Source organism: Chrysemys picta, chromosome 12 (assembly GCF_011386835.1).
Source record: "Chrysemys picta bellii isolate R12L10 chromosome 12, ASM1138683v2, whole genome shotgun sequence".
Taxonomy (NCBI): Eukaryota; Metazoa; Chordata; order Testudines; family Emydidae; genus Chrysemys; species Chrysemys picta.
In genome coordinates, this window is record NC_088802.1 from 12868536 (window position 1) to 12890824 (window position 22289).

General features: G+C 53.3%; 1 protein-coding gene across 12 annotated transcripts in view; it reads right to left on the reverse strand.

The window, feature by feature from the left end:
• Window positions 1-1201: 1201 nt before the first annotated feature.
• The window catches only part of LOC101946744 (serine/threonine-protein phosphatase 1 regulatory subunit 10), a 345369-nt gene continuing 324281 nt past the window's right edge, over window positions 1202-22289 (reverse strand). For 4 of the 12 annotated variants that reach the window (XM_065564797.1, XM_065564796.1, XM_065564798.1 and 1 more), the window contains 12 exons: window positions 9755-9860; window positions 9191-9300; window positions 8836-8936; window positions 8451-8598; window positions 7943-8095; window positions 7425-7671; window positions 6856-6931; window positions 6070-6516; window positions 5471-5582; window positions 4968-5069; window positions 4376-4612; window positions 1202-4000 (listed from right to left, as the gene is read on the reverse strand). In XM_065564797.1, the coding sequence (XP_065420869.1) occupies window positions 3891-4000; window positions 4376-4612; window positions 4968-5069; window positions 5471-5582; window positions 6070-6516; window positions 6856-6931; window positions 7425-7671; window positions 7943-8095; window positions 8451-8598; window positions 8836-8936; window positions 9191-9300; window positions 9755-9860 (1949 nt within the window). In that variant the 3' untranslated portion in view covers window positions 1202-3890. The other 8 variants (XM_065564792.1, XM_065564789.1, XM_065564788.1 and 5 more) reach the window with 8 other exon arrangements.

Here is a 22289-nt window from a genome sequence, read left to right on the forward strand (position 1 = left end):
ATGGGGCCGCTCTTGCTGCTTTAAGCCTGCAAAATCCTTCATTGTAATACAATGCTTAATTACTGCCAGGCATTAATAAAATGTGCTAGGTCTCTTTATTCACAGGTGAAAGAAGCACTACCCAAGGATCCTAAGCAACCCTGCCATTCGTTAAAACCAGGAGACTGGGTCTACATAAAGGTCCATCAGCAAAAGACTGCTCTGGCCCCACGCTGGAAAGGCCCTTACCAAGTCCTGCTAACTACCAACACCGCTGTGAAGTGCCAAGGACTGACTGCCTGGACCCATGCTTCTCACTGCCAAAAGGCCCCTCCGCCCCGAGATAATCCCACTCCGACTGCGGATCAGTCTCTCTCTTCTGCTGGTACTTCTTTTCCTCCTTCTGGACAGCAGGAGACAAGGACAAGGTGAAGTGCTAGTAACCTCTCCCTTGTCCACTGACAAAACCACCATACATCCAACATCTGCTAAAAAAAACCCAAAATACCACAGGAGGAGGTGCTGGTAACCTCTCCCCTGCATGGTACTAAACCACGACTGCTCCAGGAAAGAAGAAGGAATGTTGGCTCCGCTGAAACTGCCAAAGTCCAGGGACTCCTGACTACAAAAGACATTAAAAACTGGCCCTGGTATATAAAAAAAAAAAAAAAAAAAAAAAAAATTGTACACTGGCAGGGAGAAACTTGTGGGACCCATGCTTGGGATTATACCTATCTTGTAGAACTGGAAGCAACCCTAAAAGGTCATTGAGTCCAGCCCCCTGCCTCCACTAGTAGGACCAGGTACTGACTTTTGACCCAGACTTCTAAGTGGTCCCCTCAAGGATTGAACTCACAACCCTGGGTTCAGCAGGCCAATGCTCAAACCACTGAGCTATCCCTCCCCCTTGAGCTTTGAGGTTTATTCCACAGGCTGTGCCCTGTGTTTTTGGCCAAGTACCTTCAGCATGTATTGCCCTCCCTAATTGGCTTTCAGATAACAAATACCAAAGGCGCCTTGATGCCACTGCCCCCGCCATTTTCTCCACTACCACTACCACCCCGTAACATACCCAAATACAGACAATACCATATATTCTAATGAAACCCAGTGGCCAAGGCCTTCACACCTTAGTAATCTATTTAAATATTTTTTGAAAAAAGTTTTAAGGTTCAGAATATCCCACATGAGCGAACAATTAAGTGAAAAACAGATGGGTCAGTAAAGATAAAAGTATATAATATCACTACAAATAAGCCTTAAGAATCCAAAATTAAGATTAGTGGGTTTCATAGCAGGGTTAATATAATGGTCATTCCTGGAGTCTGTAGTATGTCAGATAAAAGGGGTCCTTATTGTTATTTGGTTACCCAATTACATGATAAAAACTACGGCAGCTGAAAAAAGCCACGGGTCTTATTACTGAGCACAGTTAACATGTAATTTACCAGTTTCAGCCTGCACCTGGGTTATCTCCGCCCTTAGTTCGATGACCCAGGAACTGCTAACAGAGATGGTACTGAATATCACTGGGGCGGAAAAGAAGTTGTCGTGAGACCAGGTCTGTCCAGAGATTTGGGATTTCCTAAATGACCAGCTCATGGCCATTAAGAGTAATCTTAAGCATCAGACTTGGCCCACTGCCCTTACTAATGCTTCAGGAGTACCATCTAATTTGTGGCCATGGAGACATACTTGGAGGTTTTCAGGGTAAAAGTGCAGGCAGTCACAGTGCTCCTTCCTAGCTTATGGGCTGGTTGAAGGGGTGTGGGCTCCCACCTATCAAATCCTGCTGGGTCCGTGAAAAAAATGCATGTGAAATTAAATAATTAAACCACCTGGTATGCCTAGCCAATTTATAGTCAGTGCTCCTAAAATAACACCCAATGTTTAAATAATAAAAAAAAAAAAGCCATTAAACACTTTAGCCTTTAAAACCCCCACAGTTTCAGTATATACAAAAGCTAAAGCATGAAAAAGTTGTCACGGTCCAGAACAACATTTGTTGGAAGAGTATGGAACAAAAAACTCCCCTAACAAAACACCTGCTCTTCCAAGCTAATAACAGCTGTGTAAATGTTAAGGCCACCACTTTGCAAGACATACATTTTAATCTCACCACTGCTGTGGAAAAATCATATTATCTATTGGCCTGTAGATAGAGAGTCCTACAATTAGCCCTTAGGTTTCAAATACCTTTTAATTGAACCATCTTAATACCCGACCAATTCTAAAACCTACTTTCACTCCTACCAAAAGGTTGAAAAAAATTTCTAAATTACAAGGTTAAATCCATGTGCTTCAAAACATAGCTCAAATTAAAAAACACGTTTTTCATACAACCTATAAAGTATCTACCTTATGTACTAATTATAATGTATTGGGTTATGTGACTAAGGCTACAAAACAACCCCATCATATTATTACAATAAAAATGTTAATACTTATTGCTTTTGTTTAGTTTAGAAATGTTGTTGTTGTTGTAAAAAACGTAACAACAAAAATACCTTCCATGTCCATAGTAATCACACATTATCGTTACATCCAAAGCTTATAAGGCTAATCCATTTCATTTAAAATCAAATATACAAGATCTAATACAAATAAAGGTTTAAAAAGAATAGTTGTGCTAAAAGCAAAAAAGGAGATTTAAGTGCAGCCATCTTAGTTTTGTTAAAGATAGAGCAAAAGTCAGGCTAACCCTAACAACGCAAGACTCGTAACAGCAGGACTTGTGCAAGTGGGAAAGTGCAAGGGATGCTGTTTTAGCCTTGCCTTCAGATAAAAATGGAATGCTGACTTTAGCAGGAACCGTTGAAATAAGTAAAATATCAGAAAGAAAAATGTATAAACAGGACACAGCTGTTGGCCGTTGATGGATGTAATGGGAGTGTATAAATACTTGTCTTAAATTGATTGTTTTTCAAAGATTTGCTAAGGGCAAGGGGACCCCCCTGTCCAACTGCAATCTTCCCTTGCAATTGCTTGAATAAACTGTCTCTGCCTTGTTGCTTACAAATGCAGAGTGAAGGCTTGTTTTCTCCCACAGATCTGATACAAAGTTCCTAGATCAAAGGACTTCATACAAAGTTGTATGAAAATAGAGGTTATATGTGGATAGGCTTAATACAAGGTTATATAAAGAGACATAATACAAAAAGTCATATGAAAGTTATGTGAAGATGCTTAATGCAGAGATTTATCTACAATGACCCCATTGAGGGGGTGGAGTTAACAAGCACCCCCTTTGCTCAGTGGGTGGGGGGCAGTGGTTAAGGGACCTCTCTCCTCCCCAACCGAAGGACTGGTATCCTGCTGCTGCCAGATGGAGGGAGAAGTCTCCGGACCACGTGCCCGAGGAGGGCAGTATTTCTGGGGGAGCCGAGCAGTGTGGCCGGCTGCTCTCCAGGGCCAAGGCTCCCCAGGCACAATGTCTTCAGAATAGTTCTGCAGCAGGCGAACCTGCGGACAGATCGCAGCCCGGAGCCGGGTAGGGCAGCCAGGCAACCCCCCCTTTACACCTTTGCTGGCTCCACCGAGATATACACAGTGGTAACAACCCGCTTTGCCCCCCTCATCCCCAGGTCCCAGAGCAGGCAACAGCTCTTGCGCTTGCAAAAAGTCACTAGGGGGGCGCGGAGTCATGTCCCATCAGCGCCACCCTCATGTTAAAACACAGGAGGGAGCAGAGTGGCGGGGGGGAATTCCCCGCGCAGTGGTTTCTCAGTCGCAGCAGCCGTCAGGGGGGGTTGCTCCTTTCCCCCCCCCAGGTGTTACAAGGTCTCACAGAAGCCATAAGTGGTGGCCGCAGCCCAAGTCCGACAGCTGGCACCCCAGAGTCCGTGAAGCGGGGGCGGCTGTGTTGGGCGGTTTCACGGGGCGTCGGCGGGGTGGGGGGAGGGCCCCAGGCGCTACGGCAGGGGCGGCCCGTTCACTCCGGGATGGTAGAAGGCACAGTTGTTCTCGTACCTGCAGCTGCCTTTCAACTTGAAGTGGCGACACACGGGGCGGCTTGACATGTCTGCGTGAGAGAAAACGGGGCACAGGTCAGCCACGATGGCAGGGCATGGCCAGAGGGGTGGCAGAGCAGGGATGGGGATGGGGAAGAAACTACAGCTCCCAGCATGCAATGCTGCAGCTGAAACTGTCTTCCTTGTTCTCACAGGCCTGCAGGGGGCTCTCTGCCACTCTGGGCCCCGCCTGCAAGGAGCAGGGCCTGCAGGATTGAATGGGTGCAATGCATGCTGGGTCTCTCCCATCGGCCCACGCCACCTGCTGGATAAAAATGGGGGAGTGGAGGGGGCACTCACAGGCCCCTCCCACAAAGGGGCAGGGCCATTTCAAAGCCATGGCCCTCTGCTCCCCCTAGAGGGCAAACCAAGCCCCCTGCAATTACCTTTTCTGTAGCCTCCATCATGACCCTGGAAGGGGGGCTCCCCACCTCGCCCCTGGTGGAAAGGGCCTGGGCCGGGGCCACCCCCTCGCATACCCCCCTGGGGGTTTCCTCGCATTCCGCCATCAGGGGGATCCCAGAACTTGCCTTGCTGGGGAGAGGGAGGGCCCATCATCCTGGGCCCACCAGGCATGCCGGGACCTGGGGCCACGTTGGGACCCCCAGGGCCACCATGGGGACCTAGGGGCAGGGAAGAGAGGCACAAAGGTTAGAGACCCCCTGTCTGAGCACCAAGGGCAAAAAGACACCTGCTGCCGAACCCCCACCCTACTCCATGCCACACGGCACCTCTTACTGAGCCCCCCGCTCTGCAGCACAGAGCCCCTTAGCACCATACTGGGGCATTGGTGCCAGCACTGACTGCCAGGACAGTGTCCCCTACTGAGCCTCCACCTGCTCCTTGCAGCACAGCGCCCCCTAGCACTGCACTGGGGTCAGCAGTCCCTACTGACTCCGGCACACTCCAGCTGAAGGTTGACAGTCCCCCCGCCCCTCACCCCACCCCAGCCCCAGAAGATGGTAGCTCCCTGCTTACCAGGCATGGGTCCTGGCCCCTCAGGAGGGAAATGCTGCATGTTCTTTGGTCCAGGTGGGAATCCATTGGCGAGGGGCCCTGGGCCCAGCAGCCCATGGGGCACTGGAAGACAAGAGAGCAGAGGGGTCAAATACAGCCAATGGGGTCACACTTCCCATCCCTTCCCATTCTAACCCAGGACACATTTACAGGACCTCTCCTGGAACCCCCAGAGCAGGAAATCACAGACATGCACTCGCACACCCAGGATGTCATCAGGATGCTGGGTGCACCAGCTCTCCCCTGGCCCCAGCCATTCGAACCAAGCAAGGTCACGTCCTTCAGATTACCCGCCTGCCAGAGCCCCTAGAGCTGTAAGAGCTGATGGTTTAGAAGTTCCAGGCACCCCATCGAGACAGACAGAAGGCAAAGAAACAGAAGCCAGAAGGCGACCGGCAGGACATGATTTTCTCCTACCAGCAGGAGGTGGGAACAGGGTCAGTGCCTCCCAACAGGTCTCTTACCTCCTGAGGGCCCCAGGGGCTGTGGCTGGAGGTTGCCAAGCAAGTGTTTGATCTTGTCCGAGTAATCCGGCTGCTTCATTAGCTCCTCCGTCTTGTGGTTGTTGGGCCCGCGCTGTGCAGGGAAGGGAGACAGGAGGGGCAGGGTTAGACAGAGTGTCCCTCCTCCCCCACACTACACCCCCCCCCAGCTCTCTCTGACTTCTAACTCTAGGGTGCTGTGCTAGTCCATTAGCCCCTCTAGCTGGGGCCAGGGGCTGGCTTGACCCAACCACTTTGGGAGAAGGGGGTGACAGGAAAGAGTACCACCCCCCAACACGCTTCCCCCGCACCCCAACTATTGCTCAATTGGTGCATTATCTGAGTTTCCCCTTCCCCCTAAAAAGCTGGACCGTCAACCAAGCTGGAGGCAGGGAGACCAGGCCAATGGTCTGCTCCAGCAGTGGTGGGGTGGTAGGGGGTAAGCAATGGCCCGCTCTGGGGATAGATGGGCCAGGGAGGCCCCACCCACAGAGCAGCACAGAGTTTACCCTTTTGGTGGTGGAGCCTCCCATGACAGGGAGCCTATAGGGTCAGTCAGGCTACATGGCAGCTCCAATTACCATGATGGAGGAGAGGATCTCCTGCACGTTCATGGAGGAGCTGGGGTTGGGGCCCTGAGCAGGGCCGGCTCCAGGCACCAGCTTAACAAGCAGCTGCTTGGGGCGGCCAAGGGAGAGGGGCGGCACCTGTGGCAATTCGGGGGCGGCAGGTCCCTCACTCCCTCTCGGAATGAAGGAATTGTCGCCGCCGATCACGATCGCGGCTTTTGTTTTGTTTTGTTTTCTGAACTGCCGCCGCCGATTGCGGCTTTTTTTTTTTTTTTTTTGCTTGGGGCAGCAAAAATGCTGGAGCCGGCCCTGGCCCTGAGGGCTCTTGGGGAGCATGGGGGCTGGCATCAGGTTGGCCAGCACTGGGGGCAGCTTGGAGGCCCCGGCTTCGTCGGGAGACTGCGAGACGGTGGCCGGGTCGAGTCCTTCCTGGTGAGCGGCCTCGTCCATGGTGCATTCCTGAGAGAGGACAGAGGAGACACTGGAGTCAGGACGGGCTGAGGGAAGGGAGGACGCCCCAGCCTCAGGGGCTGGGGGTCATGGCTGGACGCACAGGTTCCTGGGCCTTTGCCTTTCTCTAGCCCATCCCTGTTTATACAGGGAGACAGAGACACAGAGCAGGGAAGGGCCCCCAGTGAGCTGGGATATGAACCCCTTGCTCTAACCCCTAGACCCCTTCCACAGTGAGGAGCAAACCCAGGAGTCCTGACTACCAATCCCCCCGCTCTATCCCAACAGGCCCCCTCCTTCTGTCCCCCAAAGCAGGGTAGAGAACCCGGGGCCCTGGGCCAGATGTACCTTGTCGAGCGGGATGAGTTTGGGCGGCAGGGGTTCGTAAGACTCTGGGTCGGGTTCGTGGGGACTATCTGGAATGCTGCGGAGAGGAGAAATGCTGGTCAGATCTCAGCACCAAGAGACGTGGTCGTAGCCCCCCATTATGGGGCTCTCAGCACAGCCTGATGCCCCCCCGCCTCTTAGCTCCCAGCACAGCCTCACAGGCCAGGTCCACACACCCAGCCAGCATCCACCAGCCATGGGAAGCAAAGATAGAAGGGTCAGAGGGGATCCTGGTGCCCAGCAACCTAGAGAGGCCCCTGGTGGGGTCATCTGCTGGGACCTCTGTGTTCCCTGAGTCAAACAACCAGGTCGACAGGCTCAGAGGCAGCAGCCAGCTCATATGCCGCTAGAGAGGGACAGAGCCATGCTGGATTCAGGTAGGTGGCCTTAAATTTGACACCCTGGCTGTTGCACGGTGCAGCCATTAGAGGAGGACAAAGAGCCTACATTGCGCAACTGGGAAATGGTGCCCCGGCCTCGCCCCCAGTATCCTTCCAACCTCTCACCCTGCCGCCCAGGGCCACACCCACCTCTCCTTGAAGAGGAAGATCTCCGGCAGGGTGCCCTTCTCCCTCTTGGCCTGGGTGAACTTCTCGTGGCTGCCGCTGCCCGGCTGCACCAGGGAGCTAGGCAGGTCGATGAGGTTGGGGTAAACCCAGGGCACTTCATTTTCCATGGCACTGTGGCTGAGCCGGCGCGCCGTCTCGAAGGCTTGCCGGTCCTTCAGCATCTCCCGCTTGGCTGCCTCGCCAAAGTCCTTGATCTTGTTCAGGTTGACTGCCGGGGGAGGAGAAGAAATGGGGAGGGGTTTAGTCAGGGGACAGACAGGTCACTGCCATCCAGCCGATGGGAAGGGTGCGACACCCCCACTCCGTAATAGGAGTTCAAAGGCCTCGTATCCCTTTTCCCACCTGCAGAAGCCAGGTAGTCCCCTGGTGCTGGAGCAGAGCTGGCACCCCCTAGAGAGAAAGGCCCCATGCCCCAGTCCCCTGGCGATAGATGGGAGCTGGTGCCCCCTAGAGGGAAAGGCCCCTGCCCCAGTACTCACCTCGCTCAGTATCATCCAGCTCGAAGTAGAAGTACTCCCGCAGCTTGCTCTCTTCAGGCCAAGTCACTGTCTTCTTCTTGCCCTTCTTGGTGAGCCGCGTGGAGTCAGCGGCGCTCTCGGACGGCTTGGTGTCTGAGTTCTGCTCGGACGAGGCTGTGGGGACGGGACACAGAACGGCTCAGCCATCAGACAAACACACACCACAGAGCCTGGATCTAACAACCGGCGCCAATGCCTCCTGAGCCCAACCCAGGACCCCCAGGTGAAGACAGCCCTGCCAGCCCCACAGTTAAGCTGACACAGAGGCTGCCTCCTCCCCCCCCCCCCCAAGGCAGCTGTATCCCAGCTGGCACGGCACACCCGGCCACAAGCATTACAGGTTTTATGGCCTCCTGGGTGGCAACATCAGGTCTGATCCAACACAGCCAGGATGTTGGGCTTACACCTACCACCCGCCCAGGGTTAGCACAACAGAACCCATTGGCTCTAACGCCTTCCCCATCCTTACCGGTCTCCATCAGCTCTGGGACCTCTACTGCCGGCACAGGGGTACCGGGCCGATCCACCTCCATCGGCTTGGATGCAGTAGCGGGTTCTGGTGAGGATGGTTTAGCAGCGCTCGCTTCTGGGGCTGGCTTCCCTTCAAAGGGGCTCGCCTGGGACACAGAGAGAAATGTGGGATCAGTGGGAAGTGAACCAGTAACTCCCAGCCCCTGCACCAGACCCCACTCCCCTCTCATTGCTGAAGTCAGAACCCAGGGGTCCTGCCTCCCAGACCCCTGATCTAACCCACCAGATCCCCCCACACCCCGAGCTGGGGACAGAACCAAGGGGTCCTGCCTCTCAGCCCTCCCCACTCTAACCCACCAGCCCCCACTCAGAGGTGTTTGTACCTTGGCTGCCGTAGGAGACAAGACTTTCTTTTTCTTTTTGATCTTGATCCCCGGGATGGGGGCAGAGTTAAGGGCATCGGGGAAGCCCAAGCCCTCCATTGCTGCAGAGAGGGGGGGGAAACAAAAGAGGTTACACAAACTGAAAGCTCCACACACCTGCAACTTCACATGTTATCCTGCCCCTCCCCCATGCTATATCCCACTCCCATCCCAGAACCAGGGATAGAACCAGGAGTCCTGACTCTCAGACCCATCCCTGCAACCCCGCTACTCTCACCAACTAGACCTCACTCCCCGCCCAATGCTGAGGACTGAACCCAGGCATCCTGACTACTGGGGCCTCAAATGTACTCACGTTGCACGGGGATGATCTTGACTTTGATTTCCTTGGTGCTGTTGGGGGTGGTGTTCAGAGGTTTGTATTTCTTCTCTACTGGTGGGTTGTCTCCAGAGGGGGCGGACGTGCTGTGAGAGGGAAAAGCAGACATGGCACTGAGACGCTGAGGCCACGGCCCAGGAAAGGGATCAGGCAAGGAGCAGGCAAGCCCAGATCACGTGATGATCTGGCATGAAGAGCAGAGAAAGCACAGCACAACCCTAGGGCTGCTTTGCAGGGGGCTGAAGGGGCAAGCAGGGGCGGCTTGGGGAAGGTTACCAATGCTGGGCCCATACTACACACAGGGCCTCAGGCAAATGCCCTCAGCACTCAGTCCTGCCTCCCAGCTCCCCGCACTGTAACCCATTAGATCCAACTCCCCTCCCAGATCCAGGGATAGAACCCAGGAGTCCTGCCTCCCAGTTCCACACAGAGTGCTTCTCAGGGCTGAGGAACAGAGTGTAAAGGTGAGGCAGACAGAGGAAGCCACAGGCGCAAGGTCTGGACGCTTTCCCCAGAGCAGGGCAGGATGCTCAGACCAACCTCTGCCTCTTCATCGGCATCGGCTTCAGGTTGTGTTTTTCAGACACCACTACAGCGCTGAGGTTCTTCTTCAGAGGAACCAGCGAGGGAGTTGCCAATTCCAACCCTACGGCAAAGCAAAACTCAGGTTAGTAGAATACAGCAAGGGGATAAGCCCCACAGATTTCCATAGTATCTCATCTGCAAGGATCCCAAAGGATTTTTATGTTGGGATTGGTCACGCAGCAGAGAAATGCAGCCACCAACTGGCCATGAGTTATGTCCAGGTGGCAAGCCTCACAGGAAATAACTCATATATTATCAGGATTGGAAGGGACCTCAGGAGGTCATCTAGTCCAACCCCCTCCTCAAAGCAGGACCAATCCCCAGACAGATTTTTACCCCAGATCCCTAAATGGCCCCCTCAAAGATTAAACTCTCAATCCTGGGTTTAGCAAGCCAACGCTCAAACCACTGAGCTATCCCATCTCATGCAGAGATGAATAGAGTCCTTAGGTCAGTATCACTGCAGAGATGGTGCATTAGACTTGCAAAGAGTCTCTTTCAGATTCACTTCATCAGGTGAACAATAGGCTTTTCAAGTAACCTTCTATTTCCTAAACATCGATGGTAATTAATTACATGGATTAAAATAAGGTAACTATCCATAAAGCAGTTAATACACAGTTTACCAATGACAGTATTACACCCAAGTTTTATCTGTATGTTAATATTTCCTTTCCATCTCAGATTTAACATACAGCCCTAGACAGGAACCCTTTCGTTACACTGTGAACCTCTAACAAGATGTGACTAAACATAGACTAGTACAATTAATATCTTCTTCCAGTTCTTTAACCATAAAAGTTTACATTTCAAAACTCTAGGTTATCTAATGTGGAAGGGCCCTAATTTCCATTTACACACATTTCTAACATGTGTCTAAAGGGTGAATCTGGGTCAATTAGCCTGCAAGTTGTTTAACCCTTTCTGGCCCCGTGTCACAGAAGTTTAGACCTTGTGTGGATTCTTCCATGTTTAGTGAGGCGTGATCTCCGTGTGAAACATTTTCCACAGTCCAAGCACTTATGGGGTCTCTCTCCTGTGTGGATCCTCTGATGTAAAACAAGGGATGATCTGATTCTGAAACTTTTCCCACAATCCAAACACTTATGGGGTCTCTCTCCAGTGTGGATTCCCTGATGTTTAACAAGATCTGACCAACACATGAAAAACTTTTCCCACAGACGAAACACTTATGGGGGCTCTCGTGTGTGGATTCTCTGATGTGTAATTAGTTCTGACTTCCAAGTGAAACATTTCCTGCACTGAAGGCATTGAGAGGGTTTCTCTTCTGTGTGGAGTCTCCCATGGTTATTAAAGTCTAAGCGGTTATTGAAGCTTTCCCCACGGTTCAAGCATTGGGAGGATTTCTCTCCAGTATGGATTGTCTGATGTGTTACAAGCTGTGAGCTCGGAATGAATCTTTTCCCACACTGCAGGCAGTGCCAGTGTGTCTCTTCCTTGTCTGCTGAGCTCTGGGATCCTTGTCTCCTCTCCCACAGTTAATAGATTCAGCCACTTTCTGCCTAGGTGGTTACCCAGCAGCCTCTCTGACCTCTGCCCATTTTCCCAGGCTTCTCCCTGTTCCAAGCAGTGGAAAAAATTCAATGCAGCACTTCCCATAAATGTCTCCTGTGATTCCACTTTACCAGGAACTTCTGCATCATGATTCTCCTCTTCATTCTCACTCATTCTCTCATGATGAGCTGGGAGAGAGATAATCCAGACAGGAGTCATTGTGCTGGGGAGAAAGAGGAATAGCACAGAGGGAAAACCGAACACAAAGACTGAACAATTGGATTCTGCCTCCACTTCTCACCTAAACACTCACAGGGAAGGAAATCTGGAAAGGAAACTCCAGCAACTTTTTCCTTCATTCCCCAGATGGTTTCTGTGTCAGTCCTCACCTGTGTGGGCACCTCTCAGGATCTCTCTTTCCTCGCAGACCTGGAGATCGGGCACCCACGGCTCTTCCCCTCGTTCCAGCCGGGTGATCAGTTCAGGTTTGGGAATGGGAAATCCTGCGCAGGGGGTGAAATCAGACCATATCCGGGTGTTACGGGGTGCTCCATATGCTGAAAATATGCTTATCAATATGAATATGACATAGCTGGAACATGCTTTATGCAAAAGGTCCCATTTAAGGGATCATTGGAAAGGTTGTAATCTACTGAATATGGTTTTCCTATTTGGATGTATGCATCATTCTTGGATTTAAAATTAAGTGAGGAGACCCCTGCTTATCACCCAAGATGTCTGCTGCAACTAACAGATACTGAACAGGGGAAAGGATTGGGCCCAGATTAGAAACAAGTCTAGTCTGTGAAAAACTTACGGAAACTTATGTGAGGGTGAGAAATTATTATTTGTAACCAGTTTCTTAGCGTATTAAGCTTAGCCTTGCATGTTTGCTTTATTTTGCTTAGTGACTTTCTTTGTTCTATTACTTAAAACAACTACTTTTTATACTTAATACATTTTGCGTATTAATAAACCCAATGTAAGTAATTGTTACTGGTGGGGAGGGGGCAAACAATTTGTGCATCTCACTCTTTTAGTGATAAAGAGGGTGAACACTTAGGAAGTTACCCTGTATAACCTTTATACAGAGTACGACGGATTTATCTGGGGTTTAGATCCTATTGGGGCTGGGTATCTGAGTGCTGGAGATAGGTATCTTGCTGTGCTGTTTTCAGTTAAGATTTGCAGCTTGGGGGCGTAGCCCGGACCCTGAATCTGTGCTGCAGCAGGTTAGCGTGTCTGGTTCAACAAGAGAGGGTACTGGGGGCCCAAGCTGGCAGGGAAAACGGGCTCAGTGGTCATTTCAGCACATCAGGTTACAGTCCCAAGGTGGTCTCTGTGACTGAACTCTTCATACAAGGCGCATGGAGCATTGGGGGAGTGTCTGTCACAAAGGGCATTGTGTGAACGGAACCTGTCCCCGTGCTCTGCTGGTGGGAATATGGAACCTAAGAGGACAGGAACATGGTCACTGAGCCGCCTTGGGGGAGGCAGGTGTCTGGGGAGGTGACAGGAATTTTTACACCCTCACTAGGAGTTCCCAGGATCTGTGCTCTCTGGGGGACTTGCTGACACACACACAGCTCTGGCGTTAAACCTTTGCTTATTTCTAAACCTGCAGAGCCCAGAGTCCCCCCCATGGCTGGAGCTATTTCGAAGAAGGGAGGTGAACAGGGATTCTGTGTGTGACGGGGAATCAATACAGACAGGACAATGAACAAATTCTGTCCCTTTGAAACCTGGAGGGATGGAGATTTGCTAGCATGTCCTTTAGCTTTTGACACCTGTATCCCACTGGAGAGGGCACGAAGATGCAAGTCTCTCACACAGCAGCTGTGCATTATGGAACCCATTTGCCTCTGATCTAACTCACCAGGGAAGAACCTGACCAGAGTCCGACATGCAGACCCCACAGCTTCTAATAACCGAGGGGATGGGAATCCCTTACCCAGCGAGATCACCATCTCATAGTTCTCCTGCATGACATCCCTGTAGAGGGCTCTCTGAGCGGGGTCCAGCAGAGCCCACTGCCCCTGGGTGAAATACACAGCCACATCCTCGAAGGTCACCGACATCTGAAACAACAAGAGTCCCCCACTCAGCACCTGCTGCCCCAGCCACAAACCCACTAGTCACAGGGAAAGGAAAAGAACTCGAAGCTCTGGGAGGGCCAGAGTAGCAAAATCAGACCCCTACTGTTCAGAGCAGCCAGGAGGCTTCAGGAGGCTTGGCGCGGCAGAGACCACAGACCTGGTCTGGCAGTGCCTGCTGGCCCAGGTACCCCTGCTCTGGTTTTGGTTCCCCCGCCCCCTGGTCTTTATCTCCCTCGGTTCCCTGAGAGCCACACTCCCGGCACTCCTGCCCGGAGGGTCCTTTGGTGCCACACAGCCAACATTCCTTGAGGTGCTCGGCTTGTTGTCTAGTTTTCTTTCCCTTCTGCCCCCCTTCCCCCAGCACCACAGGAGGGGGGGGTCCTTGCACTTGTTGGGGTTCGACCCTCTCTTCACCCCCCTCTGCTCCCTCTATTGGGTGTCCCCTACCCCCTTCCTCCGGCTCCCCATGCCGGCTCCGGGCTTCGTCTGATGGGGGTCCCCAATCGCCTCCCAGTAGGGCAGGGTAGGGCAAGTTCTTTACTAATCCTACCCGTTGCCACAGGAAGCGCCCCGGGGCCTCCATAGGCGCCCAGGCCATCTCATACCTCTGGGTGTCCCCATGGACGCACAGCAGGGTCATTTTGCCCCTGGAATCACCCAGTGCGGCTTAACTAATCCCTTCCACACCAGTGAGCGGGTGGAGGCGGAGTCTACTACCCCCCCTCCGGGGCTCTCCCCCCCCCCCCCCCCCCCCCAGCAACACTGGTATCATAGTCAGGGGCTGTCTCCCCGATCTCCTCCGTCCCCCAGTCCACCCACAAAAGTCCGCAGCCCACACTCCATTTGTGGACAGTCCTGTTTCTTATGGCCCGCGCGTCCGCACTGCCAACAAGTCAGTTCTCGACTGCGGGCTGGCCCCGGGTCCGACCTCCTCTTGGGAGCAGCGTCCAGCGGGCTTCCTCCTGGTCCTGCCCCCTTACTAGGCTTCACCACCCGCCTGGGCCCCTCTGCTTCTACATATTCTTCTGTTAGCGGGACGGCATCCGCCACCTGGGCCGGCTGATATTTTCAGACCCACACCTGCACCGGGAGCCCCAGGAGGAATTGTTCTAAGATTATTTGATCCATTACCTCTTCCACAGTTTGGGCTGTGGGCCTCAGCCAGTGGGTGGCCCAATCGGTCAGTCTCTGGGTGAATGCCCTGGGCCGCAGACCCTCCGTCCAGCGGGCCCGCCCGGAACCACTGACGGTATCTCTCGGTTGAGAGTCCTACCCGGTCCAGCATTGCGGCCTTTACCGCATCGTAGTCCCTCGCCCGGGTTTCGCCCAATGCGGCTTGGGCCTCTCCCCCCAGGTACAGGGCTAGCCACAAGGCCCAGGTTGCCCGCTCCCAACTGGCCACCATAGCCACCCGTTCGAATGTCCCCAGGAACACATCGGGGTCATCCGTGGGCCCCATCTTGCAAAGCCCCCACTTTGGCGGCCTGGTTCCATCCCCAGGTGCCGGACTCACCACCCTCTGTTGCATCTGCTGCTGGGCTGCCGACTGCTCCCCGATGAACTCCTGAAGGGCCCGTTGTTGGTCCGCCTGCCATGTCATCAGCGCCTGTCTGTCCGCCTGCTGGGCCTGCTGCATCTCCCGCACGGTGCTCACCAGCCACTTCAAGGTCTCCCCCACGGCAGCCACAAATAGCCGTAACTAGGGAGATCCCGGACAAGCCCCCAGGGTCACAGGGTCCACGCAGGTTTCCACCCTCTGTGTTTGGGCTGGTGTAATAGAGTCCTCCACTCCTTCTTTTGCTGGTTCACCCGTGTCTTTATTTACAGTGCTCGTGCAGTTCCCAGCTCCCCCGACAGATAGTGAACCCAGACCCTCCCCAGGGTCTCCTGGTCCTTGAGGCTTCCTTACTGGGTAAGGAGACTGCAACACTGCCCTCCTGTCCCCTCTCAGGCTCACCTCCTGATTGAGCTTTGCCCAGGGCTTTTACAGCCCTCCTGGTGCCTCAGCCCCGCTGCCAGCACTTAGCTCAGCACGCTCCTCTGGGCCAGCCCTCGTTAGGGCTTGCAGCTGGGCTCCCTGCTGAATACCTGTGACTCTGCCCCCGGTCTCCAGGCCAGAAAGCAGGCCACAGCCAGCATTTTGGCAGGGTTCAAAAGGGGTTTACCCCTGCCCTGCCACACAGGTGAATGTCCCTCTCCCCCACTGCCGCCAATGGTCCTACTCAGAAAATCAGCAGGTTTATCACACCCTGTCTCCTCCCTGCTTCTCTCTCCCCCTTCCCAGCAGCTCCCTGAAAATCCCCTACCTGAGCTGGCTCCATCACAGCCATTTCCCTTCCCTGTCTCCTGGCAGACGGGACGATCTGGAGTGAAATGTGGACGTGATTCCTCAGCCTGTCGGGGTGAGAGGGGCGATGTGGGAGGTTACAGAAGGAGCTGGAGTCCATGTCACACCCCAATTCCCCCCAGGCTCTTCAGACCCTCCCAGTAACAGCATCTCTGAGCCAAATGCTAGAAAAAGAGCAGAATCAAAGAGGCCACTGTGGGGGATTGCCCCCCATTACACTGTAAACCCCTCCCCCTTAGCAATAGCTGGAGTCCTCTGGTGGCACCACCTGAAGAATGAGCTGTCCTGGACTCTCCCGGCAACCCCCAGGAACAGGCAGGCAGAGGCTGATCCCACTGGCCCAGCCGCACTCCCCCCCTGCCAAAACCAGCAGTGACTCTGGTCTGACTCTCGTGTGGCTGTGGAGGTGATGCAGAGGCAGCCAGTTGCCTGCAACCCAAATATAAGTCTATAAGATCTTTGGATGGAGCCAGTGGGGTACTCTGAAGAAGTCTCGAAGGGTAGAGAGATGTCTGCTGGCCGGCAGAGGTTTGGGGAATAGACAATTTCTCTTTTGCCTCTCTTAATTGTATTTTAAGTTTCTCTTGGAAGTCCTTAAGACTCCTCATTTGAGATTCACGATGCTGTTTTTCCATATCAATCAAAATATGCATTAAACTGGCCTTGCCCAACCTTATTGGCCAGAAGTGCGCCTCTGAGGTGCACAATCTTGTCAAGGTCAAAACTTCCCTCTGAGGGAAACTGTAATTTTGGGTCATCTCTGATAGACCAATTCCATTTCTCCAGAAACTTGCAAGTGAAAGGACTGTAATTTGTGTGCATGTAGTACACGGGAGTGCCTTTTGGCAGGATGGGGATCATTTTGAACCCACCGCCTACGATTTTCACTCAGGTCACTCACACAGGAAAGGCTTATTGAGGACGTCCACGAACCTCCTACACCCCCTTCAGCAAAGAGCGTCGGCTAGTCTCAGAGAGAATGGCGCCGCTCACTCTGATGCTTCAGGCAAGATGGTCAGTGGCTCATAGATTGCCTTCAGGCGGGGAGGGGAAAGGGAGGAAAGAGGTTACGGAAAAGGAGGTCTCCCCCGATCTTGGTTCTGGAGCGGATAATGCGCCTTACTCCAGTCCAGAGGATCGAACAGAGCTCATGGACTGTCCGAGGAAAAGGATGGGGGGTCACACAATCCTAGACCCAGGCAGGCCCCTCACCAGTCAGGCCATGCAGAGCCACCCTGCCTCAGGCAGGGTGGCCCTTTTTTCAGCCCTACTAGTTGCAGTCACAGGGCTTGCTTTAGAGACATCTCCGGCCATGAGCTTATGGGCTTTGCAGAGAGCTCTGAGGGTCTCCCTGTGATCTTCACTCAAACGTGCACACACACAGAAAGTCCTACCTAGCAACACCCATGGCTCTTCCTGGGGCAATACAGGAGGGCGTCAGGCGTGTCTGGCAGCAAAAGGGTCCGGATCCAGCACGCAACTCACCCAAACCCAGAGCCTACGGGCAGTCCTCCACCGGAAACCCAAAATAGAGATTTAAAAGGTCTCTCACCTTTCAGATGGCGCCCGGGTCCGGTGGGGAACGGTCCGCGGTCCTCCGGTTCGGCGGTATACCGTGGATCCGAGTCATGGCACAAGAAATTGTCATGGAAATTAACCACGTGTTGTGTTTAGATCAGAACAGCCTGCGGCTCCTTTATTATAATACAAGCATGCAGGGAGAGACAGCTGAGAAGCAACGCTCCGAGCTGTTCCACAAAGAAAAAAAGAACACAGAAGCTTATATAGATCTATAGCAACATCCAGATGAGCATACTTGCTCATTAATGCTTCCTTGTTAGTAACACAGCAAAAAGATTTTCTAGTCCAAACAGGTGTGTTTTTTTCCTTCTGTGGTTAGCGGCTTCCTTACGGTTAGCTGTTGCAATTGCATTTCTCTGAGCTTCCTCATCACCCCTCCTGTCCTTTTATCACAGACACAGTTACCTTGACAAGAGTTTAGGCCCACTTGACTTTGCTTTTACAAGCCGTTTTAGTCTGTATCAGAAAAAACAACCAGGAGTCTTTGTGGCACTTTAGAGACTAACAAACTTATTTCATGGGCTAGGACCACGAAAGCTTATCCCCAAATAAATGTGTTAGTCTCTAAGGTGCCACAAGGACTCCTCATTGTTATTTCTCTTTTTTTAATAAATCCAACGTAAACTGGGAGCAATGTGTGCTCAGGAAGGGAGGGCGTGTGTGTAGATATTTGCTTTGTAACTAGGCACTGCCAGGGAAATGTAACTTGGACAGACAGCATTGTCTGTTATCCCGTCGTACATGGGGATGGTCATATCGGTGAGTCTGTGACTGCCATGCTCACAAAGGCGTGACGCAGTCTGGCAGGTGTAACAAAAACATATTAAGCTCACTTCATTCGTTTGATGAGGTTTGAGACCAGCCCATGAAATCAGTCAGCTCTGCCCTCAAATTACAACATTACAATAGAAACAGGAACTGTTACAGTGTCACCGTGAGATGTGATTGCTGAAGCTACTCGCAACTATTCATATTTCCCATGATGATTTGCCATTACAAATATGAATTCCATGGCAGATTGACGTCCCTCCGCACAACGCTAATGAAGCTTAGGATGAAGAGCTCAGAGTAATAAAAAGAATATTTTCAGAAGGAACTAATGTGCAGGCGTGAAACTGCCCAGACTGGAGTCCAAGAGGAGTGAAACTCGGGGAACAGGGACAATGACTAGGACACACTGATGAAGCGCTGGGCGGCTTTACGCAAACACAGGAACTGAGACCCGGATTCTTTAAACACTCGAAGCAGGTGTGACAGTGAGATCTTTGTGGGGGTGTCGGTAAATATTTCATTGGATCAAGTCTCCTTTAGCAGCTCAGTAACATCTTATACAGGGGGGGAATGGCCCTGTCCGGGCTCCGCGAAGCACTGGGCCTTTAAGGACACGGCCCTGGGAAATGGGAGTTGGATCTGGTAAACTGGGGAGGAAAAGCCCTGCTCCCCCCCACCTTTTTTTTTTTTGCAACCACTGCAGCTGGCTGAGCCCATCTGGAGGAACTTTTATCCCCTCTGCCCCTCATTATTCCTGGGTTTTTCCCTCCGCCCTGCCTGGCAGGGTCTGTGCCCCGGCTCTCACCTCCCCACCTCTGCTCCCCACGTGTCTCTTTCCCGGGCTTAGGGTGACCAGATGTCCCGATTTTATTGGGACAGTCCCGATATTGGGGGCTTTTTCTTATATAGGCTCCTAATACCCCCCAACCCTGTCCCGATTTTTCACACTTGCTGTCTGGTCACCCGGGCTCCCCCCGCCCCGCACACACCGGGAGCTGGCGGCCCCTTTCCCGGGCCCCGGGCGGGAATCACAGCCAGCTCCGCTGGGAGCAGCCTGGGGCCAAACCTCCCGCTGCAGCCCGGGTGGGACGTGGGGTCGGGTCTCTCTCACCTTCCCTCCGAGCGGGGCCCCCCTGGGGCAGGGGCAGGGGCCGGGCCGGGAAGGGGCCTGGCCGGGCTGGGGGCTCTGCCCTGGGAGAGGCTCCTGGGGAGCAGCGGGAAGGGCCCTGCTGGAGATTCCCCTCTCCCGGCTGCAGCCAGGGCTCCGGGCTCCCAGCACCAGCCGCAGGACCTGGGCTCGGGGATCTCCCCGGGACCCAGAGTCATCGCCTGAGCCCAGCGATCGCTCCCCCCAGAGCCGCCTCCCAGCTGCTCCTGGGTCCTAGCGATCAACCCACCGCGCTGCAGCATCTCTGTGTCCGGCTCCTGTTCCACTCACAGGCTCCCATCACGACACCTAGCCCAGGGGTTCTCACAAACAAATTTTTGCGGCTGCTCAGAGCTCAGCACCATGGGGCCCTCGTCCTCCATAGACTGTAATACGAAGAGACACACAGGCATTGTATAGATGGGGAAACTGAGGCAAGGAGAGCGCTGGTTCAATAGGCCCCTATTCAGTGGCTGCAAGGGCCAGTGCAGACCTTAGCAGCAGCTAGGCAAGTCCTGAACTCCAGCCAGAGCTGCATCCCTCTTCTAAGAGGCTTTGCCAGGGTGCAGCGTATAAGAGGTGCAGCTTCACCCTGGCCAAATCCTTCTATCCCTTTCTACCCCTTCCTCCTCCAGCCTGTCCATGCCCCAACCCCACTCCCTCCCGCCCCTCCCAGGAGCACTCCCTGTGCCTGCAGCTGCTGGGGAGGAGGCACAAACAGCCAGAGCACAATGATGGGCTGGGTCCAAACGTCAAGAATCTCTTTTGATTTAGGGTCCAAATTTGGGTCCTGACCTAAGTGCTGAGGGGCTGGTTCTCCAAGGGGCTGGGCACCCGCAGTGCCCACTGACTCCGGCTGCAGGTGTGAATGCAGGTGGACCACGTGCCCTGGGTAGTAAGAGGAGGCCCTGAGATATAAACCCTTATCAGAGGCCCAATACGAGGCCTGAGGCCTGAACTAAAGTAATGGTCAAGACGTTGCTAACATAAAGCAAAGTTTAGCTGTGAGCCAGAGGCAGGCCCTGCTCACAGAAGCTGGCAAGGAAAGGGCTGATGCTGCAAAAAGAGACACACCTAAAAAGTACTGAACACTAGATATCAGAACACTCCAGTACTTGTACATTCCACACATAACAAGGAACAGGCCGACCCATCCCAATGACAGGGCCAAAAGGGGAATATGATGGATAGAGTTGTTTTGATCGAACCAACATGTACAAGGTGAGAGGCGGCACCTTACTACGTAGAGGGATTGTACCTTGCTGCGTAGAGGGGTTGCACCTCAATACGTCAGGAGTGATGTGTAACTTGTTTGTATCTGTGTATAAGAATGCATCCCTGGGGCGGTGTCTGGGTCCGGCCGAGGGGGTAGTGGAAAGTCCCGCCACTAACTGAGCCGGGTCCATTGCCAAGAGGCACCTATTAGTAGTATGCCCGGTAGACTAAGTAATCTACGGGGAACTGCAATTTGTCCGAGGTCGCAATAAACCTCGTCGACGTGACTTTGCATCTTACTAGACTCTGTGGTTATTGGGGGTTCTCGTCGGGTTTGCTGGGTCAGCTATCTGCAGAGCTGGGACAGCACACAGAGGGAACACATGCACGCAGCCGAGTGATATCAGCATTGGAGAAAGCAGAGCACCCTACCGGTAGCATCTGACAACACCCTGAACTCCTGTATTTCGAGGAGATAAACCGAGACACACAAAATTAGGCCACTGCTGTAAATTTAGGCCTTACCGACTTGCCCATTAACAGCAGGACGTGGGCTAAGTCTCACTGTAAGTCGCTGTTTATACTTGGCCACTGCTCAGTCCCATGATTGTAAGCAGCAGAGGTGCTGACCCCATGGGTGCTCCGGACCTCAAACACCCATGGAAAAAGTATAGTAGGAGCTCAGCACCCACCAGCCACAGCTGTTCTGCGGGCTGCCAATTCGCTGTTTGGTGGCTAGGGGAGGTGCCTGGGGGAGGGCGGAGAGCAGCGAGCTGCAGATTGGCTGTGGCTTTGGGGAGGGGTTGGAGCAGGGGTGGGAAGAGGAAGACAGAGGGCAAGGCCTTAGGGGAGGAGGCAGAGGGGGGTCGGGAAGAGGCAGAGCAAGGGCAGGGCCTCAGGGGAGGGGCACAGTGGGGGCGGGGCCTCAGGGGCAGAGCAGGGGTGGAGCACCCCCGGGGAAAAATAAAAGTCAGCGCCTCTGGTAAGCAGAGACCTAGCAGTGAAAACCCCAATTATATCCCCCATGTCTACAGGCAGCCAATCCCCCAGGGATGTAACAAGTTCATAATCTTTCCCACTGGATGGGTAAATCCACCATTTTGTTCTCAGGGTGAAAACCTCAAGGCTAACTTGAACAAAGTGAAAGTAGAGAAAATGTGGCTCCTGTCCACACTGTGCTGAGGTGCCCTGGGGAGACGTGGCTTTCACCTGGTGTCCAAGCCCCTGCCCAGTCTCAAGAAGCGTGAGGGGGTGTGAGTGTTGTAGGAACAGCAGTGATCTGTATGCTCTGTATGACTATGCTATGTATAACCTGTATGCTCAAAAGGTTTGTTACACTCCCCCCACCTTTTCCGGGAATGGGCTGGTTGAAAAGCTGGAAGATCAGGAGAGCTCCCAGGTAGACAAGGTGTCTGGGACTCCAATTAGGCAGCGCTCACACACCCAATGCACGGACACTGTATGGACATTGCCCAAGGTGGAGTGTTACCAAACAGACATGGCCAAGTCGCAAGCCATGACACTCTGATTAGGCAGCGATCACACATGCTGTCATGGAGTGTGGGGGGACACAAGGCCCTGCACCCCCGGCTCCCTGCAATTCACCATAACTCTCAGCCAGCCAGTAAAGCAGAAGGTTTATTTAGATGACAGGAACACAGTCCAAGCCAGATCTTGCAGGTACACACAACAGGACCCCCCCCCCCAGTTAGGTCCATCTTGGGGTCCCAGGGGCACCACAGCCCCATTGGGGGGTCAGAGTCCCGTCTGGGCTCCCCTTCATTACTCCAGCCAGCTCCTGAAACTCCAACTCCCTCC